This window comes from Aotus nancymaae, unplaced genomic scaffold (genome assembly GCF_030222135.1).
Source record: "Aotus nancymaae isolate 86718 unplaced genomic scaffold, 86718_ANA_hifiasm-v0.15.2.pri h1tg000008l, whole genome shotgun sequence".
Classification (NCBI taxonomy): Eukaryota; Metazoa; Chordata; class Mammalia; order Primates; family Aotidae; genus Aotus; species Aotus nancymaae.
In genome coordinates, this window is record NW_026988419.1 from 58334436 (window position 1) to 58355752 (window position 21317).

The following is a 21317-nucleotide window of genomic DNA, read 5'->3' on the forward strand; positions in this document are numbered from 1 at the left end:
AAAAATTTAAAAAAAAATTCAAGAAGCTCATGCAATATTCAATTTTGCTCCTGTTGTGAATTGTGCTAGAAAAATAAAGAGAACAATATGCAGGTTTTCCAAAACTTTATATTGTGTTTAAAATGTTTGTCATTGCTTATTATATTTGCAGTTCTTGGGACCAGGAAGAGGGTATCTAAGCCTCTATGAATGTTACTCTTTCCCATTCTTATTAATCTTTTAGATGTTGACAAAGAATGCTCTCTGCTCAAATGGTCATTTGTCTGAGAAGGAGGTCTTCTTGCCCTCTGGAAACTCCAGCATATGGGTTGGTTTCCAGGGACTGTTGTGCTATTGTAACTCCTCCAAGACCAGTGTTTTAAAGAAGCTACTTGATTCAGTGGAGGATGCTGTAAGTATTTTACCATCTTAGCTCCTCTAAGAGCACCAGTGAACTCATTTTTGAGATTAAATTCACCAGAGATGCTAATATTTAACCCGGGGTTTTGATGAGGAAAATGTTGCCATGAGCCCATAAACTTAAGGGAAGCTGGCTCTCTGAACTCCAGCTGCCCTTCAATGCTGACCCTCCTGTTTGACTGTTTGAAAGGTTGTGTGCTATCCACCTGGCCAAAACCTACTTGAAGTTCCTCAAACTTTCAGATCATGCCATTTCTGCTTTTCTGGCTTGCTAGCTCCTTGATCTGCTTTATTCTTGACTGCACATGCTAACAAAAGTAGAGGAATCTCTCTGGTGATCAGTCAGTCCCAGCAAAACTGTGGCTTTGAATGGTCACAGGCTTTAAAAGTCATGTTCTTCTCAGGTAAAACTGCCAAGGACAATGAGCTACCTCTATTGAGTGTTCAAGTGGCACTGCAGAATGTTGAGCAATTTGTTTGGAAAGATTATTTTGTCAAGTTCTAGCCCATGTTCTTCTTACTGAGAATTAAAAATACAGTATTTTTATTTTTCGAGTTCATTTTTCTCTCTCAGTATTACCTATTTTATTTTTTAATATCCTTCCTTATGTACCATGGAAATAAAACCAGTGAAATAATGACATTAGTGAAATATAAATGATATCACAGCAAAATGAAAATTGAGATAGTAATTGCATAGTGTGTATAATTCAATCAGTTGTTTCTTAGCATCTACTCTGGGCATGATGGCATATGGAAGGGAGTACAAACATGAAGAAGACACTATTTTGGTAGAGAAGGGCAAACAGTGATGAGACCCTTGGAACTCAGCATCTAGAGTCTTCCCAAGTAAGTCAATGAGCCTTAGATGAGGTGTAAGCAAAGAGAAGTCAGGAGGGGATGCTAGGCAGACAGCAAAGTGTATGTGAAGGGCTGGGCATAGTGGCTCATGCCTGTAGTCCCAGCACTTTGGGAGGTCTAGGTGGGCAGATCATTTGAGCCCTGGAGTTTAAGACCAACCTGGGAAACATGGCTAATCTCCATCTCTACAAAAACAAAAACAAAAATTAGCCAGATGTGGTAGCATGTGCCTGTAGTATCAGCTACTCATGAGGCTGAGGTGAAAGAATTGCTTGAGCCCAGCAGGTCAAGGCTGCAGTGAGCCATGATCACACCATTGCACTCCAGCTTGGGTGACAGAGTGAGACCCTATCTAAAAAAAGAAAAAAGAAAATAAAAAAATAAAGAAGAAAAGTATATATGAATGCATGCAGGCACAGAAAACATTACCTGTTTGCAAATATCTTTCTTGCCACTGGATATCAGCTCTTTCATAGCAGAAATCTCATCCCAAATTTTATCTGTAAAGCTTAACTTATAGCCTCATATAAAGCATGGAACTATATGTTTATACGTTACATATACATGAGATACCCTTTCTAATGATGCCTAGGATGCGTATCACTAACAAATCACCCCAAAGCTTAGTAACCTAAAACAAAACACATTCTGTTTTCTCTCTTCTGACTCTGGGTTGACTGGGCTCAGTGGGGTGATTCTTCTGATGTTCTTACTAGACATCATTCATGTAGTTGCAGTCAGATGGCTGTGGGGGCTGGAGTCTGGTCAGCTGGGACACTGAGATGAAGGCCTCTCGTTCTCCTCTCAGACTCAAGGTGTCTCTTCTCCAGGTAGCCTCTCCATGTGCCCTTTCAGCAGGGTAGCCAGACTTCTGACATGGCTATCCAGGGATCCCCCAAACAAGCAAGAACAGGCAGGGAGGGAGAGCAGGAGCTGCCACTCAGAGAAGGTAGACCTGGAATTGGCACAGTTCACTTCTGCTGCATTTTATAGGATCATGTCAGCCAGAACTCAGCCTAGAATAGTTGTAGAAGGTAGTACTAAGAACGAGACTCTCAGGGGGTCTGGGTCACAGGCTACTTGTCGCTACTAGCTAACACAGATGGCTATGACACTGGGTTGCATCCTACTTTATTTTTGGATTAGGTTTTATTTTTGGACGTATTAACTTGAACATGAGTAAAAATTCAAGTCTAGAACTATAACTTATTTACCATGCCATAGGGCATGATTTCTGATGTATAGTTTGAGTGGACCCTTTGTTAAGTGGTACAAGGTAAAGGCTGCATCTCAAATACCCACATTTGAATTGGTTTATTTGTTATAAGCAATTATCTTCTTTTCTTGTTAAGGATCGTATTTTGCAAGAGGTCATTACTTGGCACACAAGCATGCCAGTTTTTTTTTTTTTTTTTTTGAGATGGAGTTTCACTCTTGTTACCCAGGCTGGAGTGCAATGGCGCTATCTCGGCTCACCGCAACCTCCGCCTGCTGAGTTCAAGCAATTCTCTTACCTCAGCCTCCCGAGTAGCTGGGACTCAGGCGCGCGCCACCATGCCCAGCTAATTTTTGTATTTTTAGTAGAGACGGGGTTTCACCTTGTTGACCAGGATGGTCTCGATCTCTTGACCTCGTGATCCACCCACCTCAGCCTCCCAAAGTGCTGGGATTATAGGCGTGAGCCACCACGCCTGGCCAAGCATGCCAGTTTTAATACCTGAAGAATATTTGGACTGGCAGGAACTTCAGATGCAATTGTCAGAAGCAAGCCTTTCCTGTACTCGGCTCTTCCTGCTGCTAGGAGCTGATCCCTCTCCTGAGAATGGTGTCTTTTCTAGTGACTGTAAGCACCAGCTTGTCTCCATAGTGTAAGTACATGTTTGGTGAAAAACTTATAAACAAATTGGACATCAAAATGATTTCAACTGCCCTTTCTACACAAATGATAGATCACTCTGGTAGATTATATTTCTAATAGAAAGCGGTTCAATATATTTTAAACATATTTACCTACTGGTATTGTTGGAAAGCATCTAAAAACTGTAAAATGTGAAACAGTTCCTTTAATTTAACCACTGACTTAGTCTTTCATAAGAAATCGAGGATCCCTGTGAAGTCCAGAAATCACGCATTAACTACCAATGGGAAGGAGCTTCTCTTGGGATCTGTAACTCTACAGAAAATTTGCCTTGTTTTTATTTTATAACTCTGTGAACTATATATGTAATCAATTTCCATTTTCCTTGACTTCTAGGAAGTTCTCTGTATTTCCTGGACTTGAATCTTGGCCTGCCTTGCTAGGTTGGGGAAGTTTTCCTGGATAATATCCTGAAGAGTATTTTCCAGCTTGGATGTATTCTCTTCGTCACATTCAGGTACACCTATCAAACGTAGATTAGGTCTTTTCACATAGTCCCATATTTCTTGTTGACTTTGTTCATTCCTTTTTACCCTGTTTTCTCTAATCTTGCCTTCTCGTTTTATTTCATTGAGTTGATCTTCGACCTCTGATATCCTTTCTTCTGCTTGGTCAATTCGGCTGTTGAAACTTGTGCATGCTTCGCGAAGTTCTCGTGTTGTGTTTTTCAGCTCCATCAATTCGCTCATATTCCTCTCTAAGTTGTCCATTCTTGTTAGCATTTCGTCAAGTCTTTTTTCAAGGTTCTTAGTTTCTTTGCATTGGGTTAGAACATGTTCTTTTAGCTCACAGAAGTTTCTTATTATCCACTTTCTGAAAGCTGGTTCTGTCATTTCATCACACTCATTCTCCATCCAGTCTTGTTCCCTTGCTGGTGAGGAGTTGTGATCCCTTGTAGGAGGAGAAGTGTTCTGGCTTTGGGTGTTTTCATCCTTTTTGCGCTGGTTTCTTCCCATCTTTGTGGATTTATCCACCTGTTGACTTTGTAGTTGTTGTCTTTCTGATTTTGGTAATTTTAAGTCTGCAGTGGCAGAACTCATAAACCCCCTGTTCTTCCCCCCAGGTGTTCTGTCCGAGGGAGTTAGGATTTTATGATGTTCCCCTGTGCAGTTGCTGTTTTCCCTACCCACAAGGTGGCAGCCTAGTCACACTCAGCCTGCAGAGGCTTCACTAAGCTGCTGTGGGCTCCGCCCAGCTTCCGTGTGAACTTCCCTGCAGTCCTGTTTATATGGGTGTAGTTAGAACTGCTTCCGCTTTGTTGGCCCACCCCTGTAGTGACGGAGTCTCTGTAGTGGCAGGTTGCCTTGGTAGATTGCCCTGGGAACTGCAGGGTGCCTATGGAGAACGCCCCTCCTCCACAGAGCTGGACCGTCCCGGGTTCAGTTGTGTTTGCAGTGGCGCTTTTTTTTGCTCGGGAATCTCCTGTCTTCACTTCCTGTTTCAGGTCCTCTTGCTGGCTAAGAGGGGACACCGTCTCATCTGCTCTGCCTCCGGAACCGCTGCGTTGGCTAAAGCCACGGCTCTGAGATTCGTGGCGCTGGACTGGCTCCCTGTTTCAGCTCCCCTTGCTGGCTTATAGGGGACTCAGACTCTCTCACTCTGTACAGTGAGCCGTTGCCTCAGGGTGCCGGCCCAGCGGCTGTGCCGTTCAAACCAGCGGCGCTGGCAACCCGTGTGGCTCCTCTGCCTGTGAATCTCCTGGTCTGTGGGCAGTAAAAATCAGTCTGGAAATACGGCGTCCACTCACCCTCTGTGCTTTCTCTCGGAGCTGCATTCCCGAGTTCCTCCTAAGCGGCCATCTTGGATCAATCCTCGACTTCTAGGAAGTTCTTTGTCAACTATGTCAAATAGGGAATATATATTTTCTTAACCTAAAGTTTACTTCCTGTTATGGCCTTTAATTTCCCTTCTTTTTTCCTTCTTGATTTATTTTGTCTTATATTTTGTGTATTCTCATAAATTGCTTTTCCTCATTTTTCAAATTAAGGTAGAGGAGTTTGTAAACAAACTAAAAAAATTAATAGAGCTGTTGGAAAGATTCTATTTTCTTACATAAGTGGACTGCCATACATTTGCATATATTTGTTTTTAGATAAATTTATAATGATCTGTCATCTGCAAGATCATTTTTAAATTTAATTTTCTCTGGATTCTTTTTGACTGCAGGATATTTCATACACTTGAAAAAGCACAATTTTCTCTGGAACAAGCATATTACTGGAAAGCCTTTATAAAGTTAATCAGGAAGACTTGCAAAGTGGCTCAATATGTAAATATGCAAGAGAGTTTCCAGAACAGACTATCAGGTAAGTCAGTAGCCTAACTACAGGAAGGAGAATATTCTCCCCTTTAGTGAGGTGACATGATTTCCTGAGAGTCTATCCTATTTAACAAAGCAGGGCTTAATATGGTGGATCTCCAAGCACAATTTGGCATTGTGATTACTTCATACAATTTTTTCTCATCAATTACAGCAAGACTTACCAGAAGTCCTTGTTTGACTGGGCCACGTTTTCCCTGCAATATTTCTAATAGTGAATCCTTTTACTCTCAAAACTGTACTAGTTTGGATGATAAATATGTAGACTCATCATGATCCTACTCATAACAGTCCAGATTTTCTGCTGTGGGCCTTCTGACTTTACTCAGCATTAAGACTGCTGCTCACACTAGGGACAACACCCCATGCTTCTGTAGAAGAAAACACAAACTGTTTTTCTCAATACTCAACACTTCCAACACTGCTGTGACCGTATGTGTGGATTCTTCCACAATAAGCAATTCTCCACTTCTCCGTTGGCACTAATTGGCACTAATCCAGCAATTCAATTCAATTCTAGCACTATCTACCTGGAATTAGCATCAGATCCTACAGGTTAAGGCTTCAGTTCCACAAGACTGCCCCTATTTCAGATGCCAATGCCAAGTCCAGGTCTCCCTTCTGACTTCTGACCAACTGGTTATAAATCAGGATTTGCATGAGCCCCTCGTTGTGTTCAATAATTTGCTAGTACAAATCACAGAATGCAGAAAAAAAGTTTGCTTACTAGGTTTCTGGTTTATTAAGCAGATATAATTTAGGGACAGCAGATGGAAAAAATACATAGGGCAAGGTATGGGGGGGCATGGAGCTTCGATGCCCTCTTCAGGCCTGCCACCCTCCCAGCACCTCCATGTGCTCATCAACCTACTAATACTCCGAACACTGTCCTTTTGGGTTTTTATGGAAGCTTTTTTATGTAGGCATGATATATTAAATCATTGGCCATTAGTGATCAACTGAACCTCCCTCCCTCTCTCTTTTACCTAGAGGTTAAAGGGAAGGTAAGGGAATGAGAGGAGGTAGAACCTGGAAGTTCCAACCTTCTAATTACAGGGTTGGTTCCCCTGACAATCAGCCCCCATTCTGAAGCTATCCAGCAGCCCCTAGTCACCAGTCATTCATTAGCATACAAAAAGACACCACTTCCTATATTCCAAGGGTCTTAGGAGCAATGTGCCAAGAAACAATGGCCTAGACCAAATATATTTATTTGTTATTATGTTAACAGCTCATCTCTTTCCTTTTCAGCTTCCTCCCTCTCTCCCTTCCTTCCTCCCTCTCTTCCTCCCTTCCTCCCTTCCCTCCTTTCTTTCCTTTCTTTTTCTCCTAATTGCTGTGGCTTGAACTTCCAGTACTCTGTCGAATACCAGTGGCAAAAGTGGCATCCTTGCCTTGTTTCTGCCTGAAGCAGAAACACTTTGTCTTTTACCATTGAGTATGCTGTTTGCTGGGAGCTTTTAATTATGGTTTTATTATGTTGAAGTAGTGTTCTATTCCTAGTTTGTTAAGTGTTATGAAAGGGTGTTAAATTTTGTCAAATTTTTTTGTGTGCCTCAATTGAGATGATTATGTATTTTCTTTCCTTCATTCTGTTAGTATGGTATATTGCGTTGACTTATTTTTGTGTATTGAACCATCTTTGCATTATAAGAATAAATGCCACTTGTTCATGATGTATAATCCTTTTAATTCTTTTTTTTTTTTGCTATTGAGTTCTGTTTTTGTTTTGTTTTATGCTTGTATTTGTTTTTCATTTTCATAGATTTCGGGGGAACAGGAAGCAAAATGGTGAAATCTTTGCTTTAATATTAAAATGCCTGGACCAAACAATTTAATGGACTAGGTGTGAAGCTCAGAGAACAGGACTTAGACTTTTTCTTAGATATACCTCCTGCTGTTGGTTAAAACAACATTAAGGGGACAAACTTGAAATGTCTGTAAATCAGATAAGAGAATTGCATCGACAGCAATTTCCTGATTGTGATCATTGCACCATGATTATGTCAGTAATGTCCTTTAGCAACATTCTCTGGGGTATAGGGGGATGACTGGGCACTGGGTCTGCAACACGCTGCCCGATGATTCTGAAAACAATAATGACAACAAAATGATAAAAAGAAAGAAAACATAAAGCAAATGTGGTAAAATATCATTTGAGGAGCCTAGGTGCAGGGTATAGGGGAATTCATACTATTCTTGCAATGTTTCTGTAAGTCCAAAACATTTAACAATGAAAAGTATTTTAAAAGTTAAAAAAAAAAAAAAAAATGGAAAGTTAAAATTTTCTAAACAACAACGACAACATAAAGGCCGGGCGCAGTGGTTCACACCTGTAACCCCAGCACTTCGGGAGGCTGAGGTGGGTGGATCACCTGAGGTCAGGAGTTTGAGACCGGCCTGACCAGCATGGAGAAACTCCGTCTCTACCAAAAATACAAAATTAACTGGGTGTGGTGGTGTGCACCTGTAATCCCAGCTACTTGGGAGGCTGAGGCAGGAGAATCACTTGAACCCAGGAGGCGGAGGTTGCAGTGAACCGAGATCATGCCATTGCACTCCAATCTTGGCAACAAGAGTGGAACTCCGTCTCATAAAAAAAAATGTCTTACTGATGGTAATAGGTCAACCAAAGTTGCCTGCTGCTGCCACGGGCATTGTTATCATTTTGCTGTCCTTATTATCAGGAAAATCAGTTCTTCCCACTCCCTGCCTTTTGACACCAGGGGAGGGAAGTGTGGGGAGCTACAAAGTAAGTGGGTGAGTCAGGAGCTGGCCTGGGCCTCTGGGAAGAGCCTGTGTTCTCTGTGCTTCTCAGGGTTGGCTCCAAGGTGACTGTGAAATCTCCCAGGTACCTTTCAGGGGCTTGTATCCTACTTCCCATCTGGAAACCTGGAGGGGATGGCTTCTCCTGGAAATGGTCGGGGTGTGGTTAGGGACAGTTCCACAGTGGGAAAGGACAGTCAGACTGTCCTATGCTTAGAGAATGGTGTGGGGGTAGCTGAGGATGAGGGAGCCAGCATGTGCAGCCCCTGGAGACCTGAGCTGTGGAGGGATGGGCCCCCACCAGGAACTGGTCTTTGTCCAGATCCACAAAGAGTGAGATGGGGAGAGGCATACAGGATGCCCCGGCTTGAGCACAAAGCAGGACATCCACCCGTCAGCCTGCGCAGAGACAGGTAAGGATCAGAGATGCTTTGTTAGCCCCTGGATTGCAGAGGCAACCCCAGGGAGACCCACAGTTCCCCTTGTAAATTGAGCCTATCACTGGCAATGCTGTGTGTCTGTGTAGGGGCAGCAGGGTGTCTCACAGCCATGTCATTTTCTCTTTGAGATTCGTTGAAGCACTTTGCTCCTAGGACCAGGAAAGGCTCCCCGGTGGCCTATTCCCTGCCAGACTGGTATATCCACCACAGCAAGCCACCAACAGCCAGCTAGTGAGAGTAAGTATATTAAAGCACTCATGTTTTTGTTTATTTTTGCAGGAAAGAAAATAGCCCAATACTGATAGCAAGCATGTGGTATGGCAACTCCAGTTTCTCTTTTATAATAGGCTGCTCTTTGGGGGACATAGCCTAGGTGGTCATAAAACCTGAGTTCTGGAAACCTGTGACATTTTGTGCCTCCCTAGAGTCTTGTGTCTTTGGGAAATGGCACTGCAGGACTGACCATGTCCGCCTATCATAGAAATAACCCATCCCAAAGCGTTCTTGTTAAAGACAAAAGGCAGTGCCTAACAAGCTACAAATACATGAAATCCTAAGTTTCTATGCTGATTATTGAGTTATGGGGAGCGAATGTTCCCATAATATTTGAAATGTCTTAGAAATTCCTATTTGTGGACATGTAAACTTTATCTCCAAAACCACCTCTCTTGGATTGAGAAGTAAAATAAAAAATCATTTCAGGTCATTTCCCCATTTTTTTGGCTTGAAAATAGGACCACTGTAGATATATCCAGGCTGTTATCCAGTGTATCCTACTTCCTACAATGCATCTTTTGTCTTCAGGATTCTGGTCCCCCTGTTGTTTAAAATGAATATGTGTGGTGGCTCACGCCTGTAATTCCAGCACTTTGAGAGGCTGAGGCGGGTGGATCACCTGAGGTCAAGAGTTCAAGACCAGCCTGACCAATATGGTGAAACCCTGTCTCTACTAAAAATACAAAAATTAGCTTGACATGGTGGTGTGCACCTATAGTCCCAGCTACTTGGGATGCTGAGACCGGAGAATTGCTTAAACCCAGGAGGTGGAGGTTGCAATGAGTCAAGATCGTACCACTGGACTTCAGCCGGAGCAACAGAGCAAGACTCCATCTCAAAAAAAAAAAAAAAGGATACTCTGTGCTAACAGGTTACATCAAAGTGGATGAGCTGAGCAAGAAGAGACAGGCTTAGAAGGGGAAGCAGGAGACTAGGGGCCTCCTGCAATGCTGCCTGTGCTTGCAGGAACAGAGCAGGTCAGGCAGCCTGAGGTGAGGGTAGGACCTGAGTATCCCAGGCAGATGTGGAGTGATGGGTTTCCTGAGCGCCCTTGACCCTGAGCACTGACTGAGGGATGCCCAATCCCTGAATAGACCAATAACAAGATCTGAAATTGAGGCAGTAATTAACAGCGTACCAACGAAAAAAAAAAAAAAAAAAGCCCAAGACCAGACAGATTCACAGCTGAATTCTAGCAGAGGTACAAAGGGGAGCTGGTACCATTACTTCTGAAACTATTTCAAACAAAAGAAAAAGAGGGAATCCTCCCTAACTCATTTTATCAGGCCAGCATCATCCTGATACCAAAACCTGGCAGACACACACACACACACACACACACACACACACACACACACACAGAATCTCATGCTGAGATCCCTGATGAATATAGATGCAAAAATCCTCAATAAAATACTGGCAAACCAAAGCCAGCAACACATCAATAAGCTTATCCACCCCAATCAAGTTGGTTTCATCCCTGGGATGCAAGGCTTGTTCAACATACGTCAATCAATCAACATAATCCATCACATAAACAGAACCAATGACAAAAACCACATGATTATATCAACATATGCAGAAAAAGCCTTTGATAAAATTCAACACCCATTCATGCTAAAAACTCCCAGTAAGCTAGGTATTGATGGAATGTACCTCAAAATAATGAGAGCTATTTAAGGCAAACCCACAGCCAACATCATACTAAATGGGCAAAAGCTGGAAGCATACCCTTTGAAAACTAGCACCAGGCAAGGATGCCCTCTCACCACTCCTATTCAACATAGTATTGGAAGTTCTGGCCAGGGCAATCAGGCAACAAAAAGAAATAAAGTGTATTCAATTAGGAAAAGAGAAAATCAAAATGTCTCTGTTTGCAGATGACATGACTGTATATTTAGAAAATCTCATCGTCTCAGCCCAAAATCTCCTTAAGCTGAGAAGCAACTTCGGCCAAGTCTCAGGATACAAAATCAATGTAAAAAAATCAGAAGCATTCCTATATGCCAATAACAGGCAGAAAGAGCCAACTCATGAGTGAACTCCCATTCACAACTGCTACAAAGAGAATAAAATACCTAGGAATACAACTTACAAGGGATGTGAAGAACCTCTTCAAGGAGAACCACAAATCACTGCTCAAGGAAGTAAGAGAGGACACAAACAAATGGAAAGCATTCCATGCTCATGGATAGGAACAATCAGTATTGTGAAAATGGCCATACTGCCTACAGTAATTTGTAGATTAAATGGTATCCCCATCAAGCTACCATTGACTTTCTTCACAGAATTAGAAAAAAACTACTTTGAATTTCATATGAAACTAAAAAAGAGCCTGTATAGCCAAGACAATCCTAAGCAAAAAGAGCAAAGTTGGAGGCATCACGCTACCTGACTTCAAAAAATACTACAAGGCTACAGTAACCAAAACAGGATGGTACTGGTACCAAAACAGATATAGACCAATGGAACAGAACAGAGGCCTCAGAAATAACACCACACAAGAGTGTAAACCATCTGATCTTTGACAAACCTGACAAAAACAAGCAATGAAACTGGACCCCTTCCTTACACCCTAAATAAAAATTAACTCAAGATGGATTAAAGACTTAAACATAAGACCTAAAATCATAAAAACCATAGAAGAAAACCTAGGCAATACCATTCAGGACATAGGCATTGGCAAAGACTCCATGACTAAAACACCAAAAGCAATGGCAACGAAAGCCAAAATTGACAAATGGGATCTAATTAAACTAAAGAGTTTCTGCATAGCAAAAGAAACTATTATTAGCGTGAACAGGCAACCTGCAGAATGGGAGAAAGCTTTTGCAATCTATCCATCTGACAAAGGGCTAATATCCAGAATCTACAAGGATCTTAAACAAAGTTATAAGAAAAAAAACAAACAACCCATCAAAAAGTGGGTGAAGGATATGAATAGACATTTCTCAAAAGAAGACATTTAAGCAGCCAATGAACATAAACATATAAAAATAAGCTCATCATCACTGGTCATTAGAAAAATGCAAATCAAAACCACAATGAGATACCATCTTACTCCAGTTAGAATGGCCATGATTAAAAAGTCAGGAAACAACAGATGCTGGAGAGGATGTGGAGAAATAGGAATGTTCTTACACTGTTGGTGGGAGTGTAAATTAGTTTAGCCATTGTGGAAGACAGTGTCACGATTTCTCAATGATTTAGAAGAACCATAAACACCATCTGACCTAGCAATCCCTTTATCGAGTATATACCCAAAGGATTATAAATCATTCTACTATAAAGAAACATGCACATGTATGTTTATTGCAGCACTGTTCACAATAGCAAAGACTTGGAACCAACCCAAAGGCCCATCAATGATAGACTGGATAAAGAAAATATGGCACATATACACCATGGAATACTATGCAGCCATAAAAAAGGATGAGTTCTGTCCCATGCAGGGGCATGGATGAAGCTGGAAACCATCATTCTCAGCAAACTATCAAAAGAACAGAAAACCAAACACTGCATGTTCTTACTTATAAGTGGGAGTTGAACAATGATATATGGGCACAGGAAGGGGAACATCACACACCAGGGCCTGTTGGGGTGGTGGGGAACTAGGGGAAGGATAGCATTAAGAGAAATACCTAATGTAGATGATGGGTTGATGGGCACAGCAAACCACCATGGCACATGTATACCTATGTAACAAACTTGCATGTTCTGCACCTATATCTTAGAACTTAACGTATAATTAAAAAATAAAAATAAAAGAAATATCAGGATAGACAGCTGCCAATATATGAATGTGGCTGTCTCTGGATGACAGAATTTCTGGTGGTTTTTGTCTTTATAATTTTCCACATTTGGGTTTACTTTATTTCAATGAGCAGTTATTATTTACAAAGTCAAAAAGTAAACGGTTACTATTTAAAAATACTTGTGCATATGAGTATGTTACATGTGAAAGTGAGATGGTAAAGAAAATAATAGGAAATGACTGTGTTCATCTAATCCATTAAGAGTCCCCTACCCTTTGTAGCAGATCATTAATTCCTGATTCAGGAACAAACAAAGGAAAAAGACCAGGCAGGACCTGTAACCCTCTAACAAGTCTTATTCCATCTCCCATCCCTCCCGCCTCTCAAATCTGAGGATAAGAAGGAAGTAGGAAGAAGGAAGAGGGGAGGGCAGGTCAATTAGAGGAGAAGAGGTGAGAGGAGCCCTGGTGGGTCTGAGCTGGGCTGAGACCCTCCTCAGGCAGCCAAGGGATTGGCTGGAAGATGGATGGTGAACAGATCACTCTTTTTGAATCTATGGATGGGCTTGCTGAGATTTTCATGTACTCATCAGATTTACAAGTTAACTTCCTTGTGGAGTAGGTAAAGGGTATGAGATTAAGAAATAAATGATTTCACTGGTGCATGTTTGGGGCCACTCTCGGTTTTCACATAGAGCATCATGCCTCATCTACCTACCATGGCAGTAAAGGTAATTTTCCTCTAGGGGCTGTCTCAGCTTTTAAATAATGTTTTCTAGAACATTCTAGCTGACAGGGAGTTTACAGTGTTTAAAGTCTAAAATGTAAGCTTATAGGTTTAAACTTATAGTTTTACTTTCTGTCAGGTAAAAAATTACTTTGTGATCGTCTCCACACAACAATATATACCCATAATCCACACCTCGAACCACAACATGATTTTTGCAGGAATAGGGTTAGGCTTGGGCTGACTGCATTTCGGTTTACTTTATTTCAATGAGCAGGTATTATTTACAAAGCCTAAAAGTAAATGATTATTATTTTAAAATAGTTGTGCATATTAGTATATTACATAGGAAAGTAAGATGGTAAAGAAAATAATAGGAAATGATTTTCTTCAAAGAGCTTCCTCATCACCAAGGCCATTTGGGGTTTAGAATGTATGTGGAAGGGAGGATACAGTGTGAAGTGTGTGAGAAGAACAGAAGGAGCAGAGTTTTTTAAATTTTGTATTATTTATTTTATTTTAGAGATGGAGTCTCCTTCTATTGCCCAGGCTGGAGTGCAGTGGCATGAGCTCGGCTCACTGCAACCTCCGCCTCCCAGGTTCCAGCAATTCTCCTGCCTCAGTCTCCTGAGTAGCTGGGATTATAGGCACATGCCACCATGTCTGGTTAATTTTTATATTATTAGTAGAGACGGGGTTTCACTATGTTGGCCAGGCTGGTCTTGAACTCCTGACCTCAGGTGATCTACCTACCTCAGCCTCCTAAAGTGCTGGGATTATGGGTGTGAGCCACTGTGCCTGGCCAGAAGGAGCAGACTTTATGCAGAGATTTTTTAAAAAGAAAAAAAGCTGGTTAAAAGTAGGGGTCTGGGACAGAGCATTTGGGAAGGTTATGGACGCTGGAGGACAAGAGGGGCCACTGTAGAGCAACCAAAAAATTCAGGTGAGGTGAGAAGGGAGAGTAGCTTTGGCAGCACAGAGGGCGGCAAATACAGAAAATTATAAAGATCAAAAACCTGAAATCCCACCATCCAAAGACAGTCACAAAGGTATTTTGATAAACATATTTCCTGATATTTCCATATTCAATCTTGCGCTTTAATATTCTTCAAATCTACACAATTCACCATATTGATTGAATGGACATATTTAAACATTACATCCCAAATTGAACAATATTTATTGTTTTCAACCATAGAGAACCTATTAAATATTAATCATGATTGCTAAGTCATAAGGCATTCTCTAGTTCTTCTTTAAGGTTGGTATCATAAAGATCATACTGTTAGTCTACAATGCAATTTAATTGTAAATGACCACCAACAACAATGAAGTAAAAATTAGAATAACTAACCCAGGAGTACAAAATATAACAACTAACTCATGAGTACAAACTAACAAACAAAATTGGAAATTAAACATGATTCAGAAAAAAATGAAATATTATATGACAAGGTTTTTGATACATTTTAAATTTTCATAGTTACTTATCACCAGTTAAGTTTCACAAACTGTTCTAAAACCTTAAAATACCAACTCATTGAATTTCCATAACAACTATATGAATCACTACTATTATTCTTATTTTATAGTTGGAAAAACTAAAGAACAGAGACATTAAATAACTTGGCCAAACTAGCATGCATTTTAAGTACTGGAGTGTGGATTAAACCTAGCTACCTGAGTACATTCCCTTAGCACCTATGCCATATTGCCTTTCAATAACCTCATCTAAATAAAAAGGGTATATCATGACTTTATGCAAATATATATGAAAATTTAGATGAATTAAACAAATTTATATGTTATAGTTACCTGCTAAAAACACTCAAAAAGAGAAACAATAGTTCTGAATCACTAGAGCAATTGAATATGTAATTTAATTTTTTCTCACTAAGAGAACAAAGACTAGGTTATTTATTTTAACAGTGACTACTACTAAACAAAGAATATATAATTTAAACTTTGTAAACGACTATAAAATAGTTAAAACAGGCAATACAATAACCTCATGGGGCTAGTGTAATTCTGACACAAAAACCAGATCAGGATATTATGAGAAAAGCAAATTACAACCCAACCTCTCTCAAGAACCTACATGCTAAAATCCTAAATAAATTGCTAGTAAATTTAATCTACACATGTATAAGAAGAAAAACACATGATAGATAAAATTAATTTAATCAAGGGTGTGTGGTTGTTTTAACAATAAAATATCATAGTCTTAACAGACACATAAAATATATTTTTAAAAGTCAACTTTCACCACTAATAAGAAAGTTTTGCATGTTAGAAATAGAAAGATGCTTTCTTAACCTGACATTATTATCTACCAAAAGATCACAGTGCCTATCATATGAAATGAGAAATTACTTAAACACATTTTTCATTAAGAAAGAAGAAAAGCCAGGCACAGTGGCTAGTTCCTGTAATCCCTGAACTTTGGGAGGCTGAGGTGGGGAGATCACCAGAGGTCAGCAGTTCGAGACCAGCCTGAGCAACATGGCGAAAACATGTCTCTACTAAAAATACAAAAATTAGCCAGGCATAGTGGCGCATGCCTGTAATCCCAATTACTCAGGAGGCTGAGGCAGGAGAATTGCTTCAACCTGGAAGGCAGAAGTTGCAATGAGCTGAGGACCATGCCATTGCACTCCAGCCTGTGTGACAGAGTGAGGCTGTGTCTCAAAAAAAAAAAAAAAAAAAAAAAAAAAACTTGCATCCCCCAGACAGAAAAGAGACTTTTTTTTTTTTGGTATATCCATAAAACACTTAAAAATGTCATATATCATATCACATATTTAGCTATAAAGAAAATTTAACAACATCAATGAAAAGAGATTTAAAGCCTAGCCTTTTTGATACTAATTCAAATAAATTAAAAATAAATAACATAAATGTTACCAAAATCAACAATGTCAATGACTAGAGATTTAATTTTCTGATACTAATTCAAATAAATTAAAAATAAAACTGTTATCAAATTTAGAAATACAAGAAATATGTACCAATGTAACTATTACATTGAAAGGCATTTTTTTAAAATTATACTTTAAATTCCGGGATACATGTGCAGGTCTTGCAGGATTGTTACATAGGTATACATATGCCATGGTGGTTTGCTGCATTCATCCCCTGTCACCTACATTAGGTATTTCTCCTAATGTTATCCCTCCCCAATCCCCCCACCACCTGCTATCCCTTCCCCTAGTACCTCCCAGCCCCCCAATAGGCCCCAGTGTGTGATGTTCCCCTCCCTGTGTCCCTGTGTCCATGTGTTCTCATTGTTCAGCACCCACTTATGAGTGAGAACATGCAGTGTTTGGTTTTCTATTTCTGTGTCAGTTTGCTGAGAATGATGGTTTCCAGCTTCATCCATGTCCCTGCAAAGGACATGAACTTATCCTTTTTTATGGCTGCATAGTATTCCATGGTGTATATGTGCCACATTTTCTTTATCCAGTCTATCACTGATGGGCATTTGGGTTGGTTCCAAGTCTTCACTATTGTAAACAGTGCTGCAATGAACATACATGTGCATGTGTCTTTATGATAGATTGATTTATAATCTTTTGGCTATATACCCAGTAATGGGATTGCTGGGTCAAATGATATTTCTAGTTCTAGATCCTTGAGGAATTGCCACACTGTCTTCCACAATAGTTGAACTAACTTACACTCCCACCAACAGTGTAAAAGTGTTCCTATTTCTCCACATTCTAGTATCTGTTGTCTCCAGATTTTTTAATGATGGCCATTCTAACTGGCATGAGGTGGTATCCCAATGTGACTTTGATTTGCATTTCTCTAATGACCAGAGATGATGAGCATTTTTTTAATATGTTTGTTGGTTACATAAATGTCTTCTTTTGAGAAGTGTCTGTTCATGTCCTTCGCCCACTTTTTGATGGGGTTGTTTTTTCTCATAAATTCGTTTAAGTTCTTTGTAGATTCTGGATATTGGGCCTTTGTCAGATGGGTAGATTGCAAAATTTTTTTTCCATTCTGTTGGTTACCCGTTCACTCTAGGGATTTTTTCTTAGCACAGCAAAAGTTTAATTAGATCCCATTTGTCTATTTTGGCTTTTGTTGCCATTGCTTTTAGTGTTTCAGTCATGAAGTCCTTGCCCATGCCTAAATCCAGGATGGATTTAAACATAAGACCTAACACTGTAAAAACCGTGGAAGAAAACATTGACAGGGATTCTAAGAGGGAAAGTAAAAAATACACAGAAACCAATGAAAAGCAGGACAACTAACATCAAAATGTTCAGTGTTGAATTGTACATTCAGAGTAAAATATAGAGCATGAATGCTGTTATTATTTTAAAATAATTTTTTATATTTTCTTATTTAATTTTAGAGAGTGGGATGGAGTGCCCTGGCATGATCATGGCTCACTGTAACCTCTGCCTCCCAAGTTCAAGTGATTTTCCCATCTCAGCCTTTCAAGCAGCTAGGACCAGAGATGTGTGCCACCATTCCTGGTTAAGTTTTTGTATTTTTGCTAGAGACGGGGTTTTATCATTTTGCCCAGGTAGGTTTCAAACTGCTTAGCTCAAGCGACACACCTTTGTTGGCCTCCCAAAGTTCTAGGTTTACAGGCATGAACCACTGGAGCCAGCACAATAGAATTTTTAAATAAAACCGTAACCCAGCAAGATTAGGTGGCCCACACCTGTAATCCCAGGACTTTGGGAGGCTGAGACAGGTGGATCACCTGAGGTCAGGAGTTCAAGACCAACCTGGCCAACGGCAAAACCCTATCTCCACTAAAAATACAAAAATTAGCTGGGTGTGGTGGCACACACCTATAATCCTGGCTACTCAGGAGGTTGAGGCAGGAGAATCCCTTGAGCCCAGGAGGTTGCAGTGAGCTGAGATCTTGTCTCTGTACTCTAGCCTGGGTGACAGAATGAGACTTCCATCTCAAACAAACTAACTAACTAACTTACTAAAAACCCACAGAAACAAAACACAAAAATTATAAAATTTTGAAAAATATAGTTTACAGATGGTGTAGGTAAAACAGTATTTCTGGTTCTAGATCCTTGAGGAATTGCCACACTGTCTTCCACAATGCTTTAAATGTTTTGATAGAATTTACTTGTGAAGTCTTCTGGTCCTTGGCAATTTTTGTTGTTGTTGAAAACGTTTTGATTACAGATTCAGTCTCCTTTTTCATATTGAACTGTTCAGAGGGTCTCTTCCTGATTCAGTTTTGGTAGGTTTTATGATTCCAGTAATCCATTCAATTCTTTTAGTTTATCCCATTTGTTAGTATATAATTGTTTATAAGAGTTCCTTATTATCCTTCTTATTTTTAAAAGATATATTAATATGTACCTTTTTGTTTCTGATTTGTCTTTTTTTCTTAGTTTAGCCAAGGGTTTGCCCATTTTATTTTTTTTAATCAATTCTTAGTTTTGTTATTTTTCTTATTGCTTTCTAAGTTTTCTATTTTATTTATGACTTAATATATATTTCTTTTCTGCTTCTGACTTCAGACTTCCTTTCTTCTTTTTCTAGTTCCTTGAGGTGTAAAGTTAGATGAATTGAGATCTTTCTTCTTATTTAATGCTATGTGTTTATTGCTATAAACTACTCTTATAGATCTGTCTTTGTTGCATTCCATAGATTTGGGTATGTTGTGGGGTTTTTTTTGATTGTTTTTTTTGTTTTGCCTGGAGACAATTTTAAAATTCCCTTTTGGTTTCCTCTTTGACCCAATGGCTTCTAAAGAATGTGTTGTTTAGTTTCCATGTATTGGTGATTTTTCTGCTTTTCTTCTGTTATTGATTTTAAGTTTAGTTCCATTGTGGTTGGAAAATATAAATGTAATTATTTTGATCTTAAATTTTATAGGATTTTTTTTGTAACCCAGCACATGATCTCTTCCACAGAGTGTTCCATGTATATTGAGCAGAATGTATGGCATTCTTCAGTCAAGTGCTAAGTTCTGTGCATGTCTGTTAGATCAATTTGGTGTACAGAAGTAAAATTATTTCTATTTGCAGATGACATAATCACATACATAGAAAACCTAAAGACTCAGTTAAAAAAAATGTTAGAATGAATGAATTCAGTAAAGTTGCAGTATACAAAATCACCGGTAAAAAATCGATTGATTTTCAGTGACCAAACTACCCAAAGACAAAACTAAGAAAGAAATACCAGCCCACTTACAAAAACAATAAAATACTTAGAAATAAACTTAATCAAAGGGATACAAGACTTGTACAGCAAAAATCAGAACACATTGATGACTGAAGTTTTAAAAGACAGATAAATGGGAAAACATCTCGGGTTCATGAATTACAAAAATTACATTGTTAAAATTTTTATACTACACAAAGTGACCTACAAATTCATTGCAATCCTTATAATATTCTTGATAACATTCTTTAGAAAAATATTTTTTAAATCCTAAAATTCATACGGAACCACAAAAGATCCTAAAAGTCAAAACAATCTTGAGCAAGACAAAGGTATGCGATTAGGCATAACATTTTCTGATTCAAAATAGTGTATGCTACAAAACCACAATGACTAAAACACTATGATACTGACATGAAAACAGACCTATAGTCCAACAAAATAGAATATAAAACCCAGAAATAAATTTACGTATCTGTGGTTAACAGATCTTTGAAAAGGATGCCAAAGAAACCCAATGGGTATTTTAAAATAAATCATTTCAAATGTTCTCACCACAAAAAATAAATAAATATTTGAGGTGAGATATAGATATAGATACATAGATGCTAATTAGCCTTATTTGATCATTCCACAATATACACATGCAATGAAACATTACATTATGCCATATAAATATAGAAAGTAACCATTTCTTTCTTTTTTTCCTTTCTTTTGAGATCGAGTCTTGCTCTGTCACCCAAGCTGGAGTGCAGTGGTGTGATCTTGTCTCACTGTAACCTCCTGAGTTCAAGCAATTCTCCTGCCTTAGCCTCTTGAGTAGCTGGGATTAAAAGTGTACACCACCATGCCTGGCTGATTTTTGTATTTTTAGTAAAGATGGGGTTTTACCATGTTGACCAGGCTGGTCTCAAACTCTTGATTTCAAGTGATCTGCCCATATTAGCCTCCCAAGTGCTAGGATTACAGGCAGGAGCCACGATCCGTCCAGAAAATAACTATTTTTAGCAAACCAAATCCAGCAGCATATCAAAAAACTAATCCACCACAATCAAGTAGGTGTTATTACTGTGATGCAAGATTGGTTTAGCATATACGAATCAATCAATCTTATTCATCACATAAACAGAACTAAAGACAAAAAAACACATAATCATCTCAATAGACGCAGAAAAGACTTTTGGTAAAATTCAACATCCCTTCATATTAAAAACTCCCAACAAACTAGGCATCAAAGGAATATACATCAAAATAATAAGAGCCATTTATAATAAACCACAGCCATTATCATACTGAATAGGGAAAAGCTAGAAGCATTCTTCTTGAAAACTGGCACAGTTAAGGTTGGGCCTCTCTTACCACTCTTCCTTATCATAGTATTTGAATTCCTGGCCAGAGCAATCAAGCAATCAAAAATAAATAAATGAATGAATGAATAAATAAATAAATAAATAAATAAATGGCATCCAAATAGGAAAAGAGGAAGCCAAACTATTCCTGTTTGCAGATGACATGATTCCATATCTAGAAAATCCCACAGTCTCAGCCTCAAATCTACTTACACTAATAAACAACTTCAGAAAATTTTAGGATACAAAATCAATGTACAAAAATTACTAGCATTCTTAACACCAAAAACAGTCAAGCTGGGAGCCAAATCAGGAATGCAGTGTCATTCACAACAGTCACAAAATGAATGA

The 21317-nt window shown here is 39.2% G+C and overlaps 1 protein-coding gene across 5 annotated transcripts in view; it reads left to right on the top strand.

Moving 5' to 3' along the window:
* Positions 1 to 21317, top strand: part of LOC105707071 (ATP-binding cassette sub-family A member 13-like) — a 34187-nt gene that overhangs the window by 5917 nt on the left and 6953 nt on the right. The window contains exons 3-6 of one of the 5 annotated variants that reach the window (XR_010341469.1): positions 224 to 3635; positions 5345 to 8677; positions 8833 to 8941; positions 10861 to 12625. Coding sequence is in view for 1 of the 5 variants with exons in the window: in XM_064373347.1 (XP_064229417.1) it covers positions 224 to 391; positions 3515 to 3541 (195 nt within the window). In the remaining 4 variants the exon portion in view is untranslated. Of the gene's footprint in view, positions 1 to 223; positions 3636 to 5344; positions 8678 to 8832; positions 12626 to 21317 lie in introns of those variants that run through there. The other 4 variants (XR_010341470.1, XM_064373347.1, XR_010341468.1 and 1 more) reach the window with 4 other exon arrangements.